We start from the raw sequence: 10073 nt of genomic DNA on the forward strand, positions 1-10073 counted from the left end.
TGGCATCGTGAAGTCCACTTCTTAGGCCACGTAGTGAACAAGGATGGGATCCATGTCGATCCATCCAAGGTAGACTCGATCAGGAACTGGCCTGCACCACGTACGCCAACAGGAGATACGCCAATTCTTGGGTTTGGCAGGTTACTACAGACGGTTTATCAAGGACTTCTCGGAGATTGCGCAGCCACTTACACTACTGACACGGAAGGGTGTCACCTACCGTGGGGAGATCCCCAGGAGACTGCTTTTCAGCACCTAAAGGATAGACTTTGCGGCGCACCTATTCTCTCATTGCCAGAGGGCACGAACGATTTCGTAGTATATTGTGACGCATCCATTCAAGGTTTTGGATGTGTGTTAGTGCAGCGCGACAAGGTTATTGCTTACGAGATTCATGAACGGAACTACACGACGCACGATTTAGAGCTGGGAGCTGTTGTTTTCGCGCTTAAGATATGGCGACACTACCTGTACGGTACCAGGCACGATTACACCGATCACAGGAGTCTCGAGTATATTCTTAAGCAGAAGGATTCAAACATGCGTCAACGACGATGGGTTGAACTACTGAACGATTACGAATGCGTTATCAAGTACCATCCAGGCAAGGCCAATGTTGTGGCTGACGCCCTCAGTCGGAAGGACACTTTACCTCGGCGCGTGCGAGCGCTACAGCTTACGATTCAGCCTACCCTTCCAGCACAAATACGGAATGCTCAGGTAGAAGCATTGCAACCCGAAAATGTCAAAGCTGAAGCCATACGTAGCTCACGACAGCGATTAGAACAGAAGGCAGACGGCGCTTACTACGTAACTGGACGCATTTGGGTCCCATTCTTTGGCAAGCTTACTTTCCGACACGTGAGACATTCGGATTACTGGAACAAACGGTGACTTGGCTCACAAACTCAGGCTAATTGATGAAACGGGATAATTATCGTAATGGTATGTATGCCCTAGGTTTAAGGCAGTGGTTGCCCGATGAAACCCTGGTGATACCCTTACCGGAATTTGAGGTCATCGGATCAGTTGTATATATCAGGGAATCTATCGAAAGAATGGGCTAAGAAGTCAAGGTTCGTTAGCAGGAGTCTTATGACAATCGTGAGGGCTTGTTAAGCTTCAATACGTGGATTGAAGTTCACATAGGAACGGAAGGATATGTTAAAACTTCAATGTTCTAAATTGTTCAAGGAATTGAACCGACTCTTGATACCACTGGTGAATTGCGGGACGAAATTTCCTCCAAGTTGGGGAGGATGTGACACCCCAGGAAAACCAGCAAACGATATAACTTACCCAGCTTTAGCTTATCTAGCTGCTTTAACTTACCTAGCTTTCTTAGTGAGTGCGTACCAAATTTCGGGATGAAATTTCTTTTTAGTTGGGGATACTGTGACAACTCGTGATTCGAACCTGCTTCTGTGTAACGTTACGCGCTTACGTGAACTGTGTTAATTGAATGTTGTGTTGTTATATGTGAATGTGTGTTATACATGTTTAGTTGAAACCCGGATCGCACAACGACACACACACCCACACTTGATCGCACAAAGCCATTTGGGCTTTACACCTTGTACGCGGGTCCATAGGGCACCCGAATGGGGTTCGGCCCACTTGTTTGCACGTAAACAAGCATCCATCTAGGGGTGTTGTTCTTTCACTTGTTACAATTCTCACACACACACAAACCCTAGACTTCCTATCTCTCTCTCTCTACTCGACGGCAACAACACAAGGCAACTGAAGGCTATTGTTCGGATCACCTTTGCTGCCATTAATCGGTTAGTATTTCATATGATTATGTATTTGTCAAATGATGTGATATCATGTTGTTGATATGTGGCCGATCTTGTATGTGTGGATCCGAATGATTTAGTTAATATGAATCGTATATATTATGTGATAAAGAGAATAGTCATCTGATAATTGATGTTCTTATGAATCGGATATAATCTAAGGAACCGAATGGTTGCATATAATCAGCTTGTATATGTTTGAAACATGCTCTTGTTAATCGGATATCATGCTATAGATTCGAATTATAGTATTGATCGTTTGAAGGGTTATGGTTAATCTGATTGAATGTTAATAGGTTGTATTCATGAATGGTTCGATTAGGGTTCATAGGGTTTAAGGGAATATGATGCTAAAAATCCTGTTTGATCGATAATTACCATGTTACGCAAGGAGTTAGTTGTTAATTGATAAGTGTTAAACATGGAAACTAATTATGTTAATTGATTTGTGTAAATGCCTGTAACCGAATGCATGATTCATGGAAAGATTGTTAACTTGATCGCACAAGACCAAACACTCGCACAACTGGACCTAAACGCACAAGGTATCTTGGTAACACAAGGTCACTCGCACAAGGTGTTTTAAACCGCACAAGTGCAGCCTGGTCGCACAAGCGCAGCCTGATCGCACAAGGCTGTGTGTTGGGCCGTGACTATAGTTTAGATTTGGACTGTTAGAGCCCTGGGCCGGACAGCCCAAAACCACATCGCACAACCCAACTGTCGCACAACACGAACTGGATCGCACAATGCCATTGTACGATAATTATTGGGCCATGAATGTTTAAACTGTTTTTGTGTATGTTGGGCCGAATACTTTTGGACTTAATTAAATTGTACAAGTTGATATGTTGTGACTGTAGCTCGTACAGCTTGACTGTTAAAGTGTTGCCACGATCTATACGTGTTTGTAACGTGTTAACTCTGTGTAATCGTATGTGCTTTACTTGAACCCAACCTGACTTGTATAATAAACCTGCTAGGACGTGGTTGATCACATTATAGCTTAACTGAACCTTTTCGTGTATCATACCGAGCAACCCCAGGTGAGTTCATTGCATTTTCTCAAGCATGCGTCCCGGTGGTTTGGGACAACTGGTAAACATTTGGAAGGGAAACATTGGGTAAACAACTTAATCGGTTTTGGTTATTGCCTGGAGGGCAATGGGGGTAATTAGTTGATAGCGCTATTAGGTGGGAAACCTCACACCGGGCCGCAAGGACGGGGGTGAACTAATTATCTGGGTTTCACTATGGTTGTTTAGAGGCACACTCCTCGGTTACGTAAGGGCGGTTCCCCTAGGGTAACTAACTGAACAACATAGTGGGTTGCTAAGAGGCACACTCCTCGGTTACGTAAGGGCGTAGTCCCTAGGGTAACTAACTTGAGCAACATCGTAACGCAACATTGAATCGCATTAACATATATCTGGTAACACAACACGTTAACGAAACTTTGAACTCACCAGCGTAGTCTGACACACTTGTTTGCATGCTTGTAGGTCGTTAACCTTTGAACATGGACTTGCTATCTGGGAGTGCTGGAGTGGTCATGGATCGAGACTCTGGGATTTACTTATAAACGATACATTGATTTTGATTATTATTATAAAACAACTGCTAAACGATTGAGTACATGCTTCCGCTACACAACTACTGAGAATTGATAACATGTTGACATTTTATATTAGTGATTAATGTCATGACTTGTTTAAATATCTATCATTGGTTCAATGTGATTGGTGGCTCGAACTCTGATGCGTAACACGCCTCGCGGGGTTTCCGCAGGTGGAATTTTGGGGGTGTTACAGAAACCTTAGTCGAAACCACCTAATTTCGAAACTTATCCTTTAAAACTCGAAATCTACTGATTAAAAGCTGTTAAGTTTGAAATTCGATTTTTTAGGGGTTATGGGATTTAGTTTCCTATTTTAATGCTAATCTAAATTTATCAAAATATTTCAAAAATAATATTCATTTAATTTTTATAACAGATTTCGAAATTTTAGGAGATAAAATTTAGATCAAAACTAGGAAAACACCCAATAATCTAAATTTCATTCCAAAATAAGGGAATTTATTCGAATTTCACTAAGAACATGAAGAACCCTAATATTAATGTCATATATTAATACAAATAATCATCAAAATTTATCTTTTAAAAATGAACATTAATGTACTATTTACTAATTATATATTTATCTTTTAAAATGAACTTTAATGTACTATTTACTTATGTAATATTTTACTTTGTTAAACATGTATTCTTCACTATTTTTTTGTTTAAAATTATTATTATTATTATTATTATTATTATTTAATATTATTATAAAATAAAACGTTTATATTCTTATCTAATTTTTTGTTTAAAATTATTATTATTATTATTATTATTATTATTATTATTATTATTATTATTTAATATGAACGTAATAAAAATAAATGTTTATCCTTATCTAAATAATTATTCTTATCTAATATTTTTGTTTAAAATTATTATTATTATTTAATATGAGAGATAAATAGGAAAATAAGATGCGAATGCAACAGGAAATGACACGTGTCCAAAAAAAGATTTTCATTTATTAGTACAGGAAGATTATTACATGTAAAAAATACAACAAACTAAAATCAAAATATTGTATTCCAAAATTAAACGAGCGACAAGCTGGCTCGAGCTTTTGAGCCGAGTCCAAACCCAATACTTTAGCTTGTTAGGCTGCCTGGTGTGGGCTTCGGCCTGGGATAGTCGAGGATCGGCGCCGCTCCTCCCCCCCCAACCGGCGGCGTCCCAAACGGCTACAACCGGACGTTGAAGACGCCCCACTAGAAGACAAACCCCCTCACACACACATATATACATACAACATATACATATATTTTAGGCTCATCCCTCATTTCCTCACCTCCATCATCTTTGCCTCATCCTCACACACGATCTACATGGCGCTTACGTGATAGATCATCCTTCAAAGATGGACCATCACCATACCGCATAGCCTTAAAATAAACGGCTCGGCTCGTTTAGAAGCACAACCTAAGTAGCCAACATTGCAACTCTAGCGTTGAATATGCAATTTGGCAAAACCTGAAGGACTCGAAAGCCAAATGAACCCCAAGTTCAGCCAACCGCTCAATTTCCATTTCCTCATCGAAAACCTTCCACACCATCATCATCATTCATCAATGGCGTCTTCTTCATCTCTTCACATTTCAGCAACGCTACCACTCTCTTCACCTTCCAATGCCCAACAACTTTTCCCCCTCACTCACATCTCGTCGGTTGGATTTTCCGATAAAAACAAGGTGTTCCTTCTGAATTTTTGTTTGCATTATTCTATTACCTCCATTGTACATGATAATATCGCAAATCAGTTACATTTAGGGCTTTGTTTGCATTGATACTGATATGGATTGTGCAGTACAATGTTTGAATCATCCATTTAAAAGTTAGAATACTTGACTGAAACAACAAATTGCTATCTTCGACTTCAACGCAAAACCCTTAGGTTTGTATATACTAACCAATCACAAACTCCTACCACAAACCACCAATCAACTTGCGCCACATCACCAACCAAATTGCCCCCCACGCCGGTTAAGAATCCCCCGCCCCACACCCAACGCCATGGAAAACGCCAAGCACGGGGTGGTTTGGTGGGCGTGGACTGGTCTCCCCACCAGATTTCCACTCCCACACCGTGTGGTCTTAGGCTTCTTTTGCTTTTGTTTATAATATAAATTGTCAAGTGAGCTCTTCACTATCGTGTTTTGGTGTTTCTATTGGGCTTTTAATGCTTGCTAGATATCAGTGATTACTAACTTGCCAATGGATAGGGAGATAGGTATTAGATTAACCACTAGATAGGATTAATCAGTGTCTTTATATATATATATTTTTCTTAGAACGGCTCCTAATCCTAATTTACTACTAATAACCCCTATACCAGCACCTTGCAAAATTTGAACTATATACACGACTATAATTAATGCAGTGTTTTGGAAGCACAAAGGATGGTATCTTATTTACCTTTTGCTTGTGTCTTGTCTGAAGCCAACTCCAAGCCATAATGTTTACCCTTCAAAAGTGTTTAAAATGTGATTGGTTGCTATTCTGGCTTGATTAATGTTAAAATGTGTTTAAGAGGTTGATTGGTGTGGGTATATGACATAGAGCGGAAGCAAAAATAAAAGAGAACTATATCAAAACAAAATTGATATAATGTTATTGACTTCCTAAATAAACGAGTAAATTACTGAAATAAAAGATTCTGACGTTTTTACATGGAAAGCGAAAAGAAAATCAAACTCGTAAAATTGGGGGTCTAGCTGATGGAATTCTGGTTTGACAGTTGCAACATGATCTGGCCGGTTGAGACGTTTTGTCACGTTTCTGTTGATTACTTGTGGGCTCCGTAATTCCGGATGTAGCCCAGGTTACGCCCTTTCTAAGTTGGGCCATTTTCTCGCCTATGAAGTTTTTTGAGAGAAATTGGGGGTGACTTGTATTTCAAACTCGTAAAATTAGGGAAATACCGTAGACCCCACCGGTAACCTATAGCTGTAGGTGGAATTTTACTGGGTACGTTTGTATGTTTGTTTGTTCCTTTTCAAGCCTATCCGCCTTTGTGCAGTTGGTGTTTAATGTGCATAATTTTACTTTTCTCTCTGCATTTGTACTTATCATGATACATAAGATAAAATTTCCAGTTTAGTTTTGTTGTGTGCTCAGTTAGACTAGGAGATGGAAACAACCTTCTGTATTGTCTATAAGCCGCATCCTAATAGATTTTTGGAAGTTCAGTACGAAATATTTGGCAGTAAACTCCATGTATGTGAATGTAGATAATATGAATAGCTGAGTGCATAACTAAAGCTTAATCATTCTCTTCAACCTTATAGAAATTTTTTATTATAACTTAGTTTTTTTATCCTTTCTTAAATAGTGGCAGGGGGGCATCCGAAGTAATCAGAGCTCTGTTGGTAGAATTATATCTGAATCAAAAGAGCCACCAAATGTTTCTGATTCGCTACAAATAGGATCGCCAATTATCATAGTTGAAGCTCCTAAAATGTTGAAGACAGCCGCTTCTGTTCCTTGCCTTAGGGTTAATTCTGGTTTAGTCAAAGCCGGTGATGTTGGCAGGTAAACTCTCTCTTTCTTGTACACACACATGCAGACACTTGTTTTCGGTAGCAAAACCTTTTCATATATGTTGTAGATACCTGGTTTTATTTCATATTTTTAGTTTATTGTTACTCAGTATGTCATTCTTAAGCAGCTAAGCTAAACTAAGATTAAGTGCATTTTGATGTATAATTAGTTAATTACCGAAAGATGTGAGTTCTGCAGATCACATTAGCATGATACTTGCATTAACCCCATAGAGTATTTTTGTACTATTATTGTATATATTTGTGTCAAATATTAGCTTCTTAGAATTTTATAAAAGAGATGATGGCATAAGGCCTCATAAACCATATACCTCTTTGAATTTCATTAGGCACCAAATGAGTAGCAAAGTCCCTTTATTTAAGAAACTGCAAAAGAAACAAATGAACTTCGAGTTTGCAAACTTTTACCTATCTTGAATTGCATTTAATCATTCATTTTCATTTTTGTTAGTTGAGGGTTTAGTTTCATATTCAATAATTTTTCATCTTTTTACCAACAAAAAATATGTTAGCCTATGTACACTTGGACAGTAAAGAGACTAAAAATTTAGTTTTTCATTCAGTAAAACTATTAGCAACATGTGCAATTTGTAACTTTAGTGACAAATACATAAATTTATATGCATTTGATATTTAATAGAACAAGTTAATTTTACAGCAAATATATATTAGTTTATGATTGAACATTTGAACTAGTATCGGTCAATTTAATAGCAAAAAACTGACATTTTCTTTGCAAAGGTAGTATATAAACTTAGCGAACCCTTTTGATATTGTTTAAGTAAAATGATTAACCGATACATATACATATGAAAAAAACTATTTTTAGTCATATAAATAGAAGTATATGTTTTTAGACAATGACACATATTTGTATGTATATATTATATACTATACATTTCCATTTTGAAACAACACACTAAGTACGGAAAATCATAGACATATCATTGAAGTTATTTGCATTTTTTATTTGATTAAATATATATATATAGGGTAGGGTTCTAGAGTGAACACTAGTGTATTTGTGAACTGAGTGAACAAATACTGGCCATTGATTTACATCATCAAATCGTAAAATACACTAGTGTATCGTAAAATACACTAATGTATTTTCATCATTCAATCCTGGCCATTGATTTACACTTATCCTATATATATATGTTGGGAGAAATATCTTTGTAATCAGAGGTTAATGATGTTACCTTGTTTAATGAACCTTTTATACAATAATATTGAAATTCAACAATCTTTTTTCATTTAAATTAGATTAAACCTCGATGATAAACTTACGACATGTGCAGGATTATGTCAAGGAAGCCCAAGGATGTATGGGCCGTTCGACTGACAATTGGTACTTATCTCATAGATGGAAAGTACTTCAAGCCGTTGCAGTTAGAAGCTGATAACTAATCATTTCTTCTGTAAGTATCTCATAATGTATACATTAATCATACACCACACCATGGTGCTAGACTGACAATCTATATAAAATTATTAAGTCCAATAGCACTAGACTAGTTTAAAAAGTATGTAATGCCTAACTCCATAAAAGCAAGCACATGGAGATGGACCCATCCTAGATTATCTTGTTCCTTTTAATCTTATAAGAGAAACAAAATGCTTTTTTAGATTCTACGTCTTTTTCTATTTACATACCGGGGACCCTTGGTATTTGCCCAAAATCCTAGTCGGGCTCTATCTAGTATCATATACTTTGTGCATATTGCATATGCCTTGGGGGCCGTTTGGTAACCTCTGTGTCAAGAGGCCTGACTGGTTAAGAGACTCTGAACCAGTAAGTGTGGAGCCAGTAAGAGTACGCCGATGTGGTGTGGTTGGTGGTGGGTCGAGGATGTGGTGCGTGAGTGGCCAGATGAGGGTTACGAACACAAGTGAAGGGACAAAGGGATAAAATTCATAGAGCATCATTTTGACACTTAATGGGTAAGAGGCTTGCTGTCTGATTCAAAGGTGTCTTAATGCTGACTGATTCAGGGGTAACATCTTAATGGAACCATTAGGAGGCAAAAAACAACCCCTAAGCCTAGCAAAATAGTCGTGTCGGGTTAGCTAACGGATTCGGGTCAACCTAGGTCGTTATAAAAAGTATCAACTCGACTCGTTTTAAGTTGATTAGTTTAATAGGGTTGATCCATTTTGACCCATTGTAAAATTGATCTACCCAAATAAACCCATTTATTTAAAAACGGGTCATGATTGCCAGGTGTAGATATGCCAAAGGACATAGGTTCGATTTTACCATGATGATACAGAATTTGAGCCCATTTCTTATTGTATGCTATACGAATTAAAAAAATGGACGATCATGCTCACATAGTTGTTAAAAGCCATCGCCTCTTGCGCCTAGGCCCATTTTCCAGGCGAGGCGAGGCAGTTGCACTTTAAGTAGAAGAAATTGCGCTTTAATTCTCCAGGTGATGGTTAAGGCGCACATTCCGGCACGATTCCTAGATTCCGGAGAGTTTCCGGCCAAATTCTCTAAATTCCGACAAGATTTTAGCCAGATTTCTACTTTCATCCAAGGAAAACTACTTTTCTACACTAATATTTTAGAACTTTTGGTATTAAATAGATGATATAAGGTGTTATATAAAAGATTTTGTTTATTTTGTTTGAAGAATAGTTTTACTTTTTCTAATACATAATATATTTTAATTTTATTTCATTATGCGCTTTATTTTTCTCAGGCGCTCGCTTTTTTGCGCTTTGCGCCTAGGCCCCAGGCGAGGCCTATGCGCCTTGAGTGCGCCTAGCACCTTTAATAACTATGCATGCTCAACTGTCGCTCAACAAAAATAGATAAATAAAATCTAGCTAAACAATCATATGGCATCTAGCTTAAAACTATCTTGTAATCAAGTTAAGAGCCCCACATATATAATGATTCATATGATATGAGTAAAAAGTCGTACAAGGGACCATCCGCTATGTAATCTGATAGTCATGTATGCTTTCTATCTTTATAATGGAGGTGGCCCGCCTTCTTTCAAAGGTTGTACTGGCTTCATTCCATATTAATCAATCGGACTCCTTTAAAAAGATTAACCTATAGAAAACAGGGCCCGATTGTTAGATCCA

At 37.8% G+C, this 10073-nt stretch overlaps 1 protein-coding gene across 1 annotated transcript; it reads left to right on the plus strand.

Annotated features, from left to right (window-relative positions):
- The first annotated feature begins 4896 nt into the window (after window positions 1-4896).
- Window positions 4897-8602, plus strand: LOC110879467. The gene is made up of 3 exons (XM_022127931.2): window positions 4897-5105; window positions 6746-6945; window positions 8276-8602. Exons 1-3 carry the CDS (start codon window positions 4908-4910, stop codon window positions 8382-8384), a joined length of 507 nt encoding a protein of 168 aa, XP_021983623.1. The 5' UTR covers window positions 4897-4907; the 3' UTR covers window positions 8385-8602.
- The last annotated feature ends 1471 nt before the right edge of the window (window positions 8603-10073 follow it).

This window comes from Helianthus annuus, chromosome 9, assembly GCF_002127325.2.
Source record: "Helianthus annuus cultivar XRQ/B chromosome 9, HanXRQr2.0-SUNRISE, whole genome shotgun sequence".
In the NCBI taxonomy this organism is placed as follows: Eukaryota; Viridiplantae; Streptophyta; class Magnoliopsida; order Asterales; family Asteraceae; genus Helianthus; species Helianthus annuus.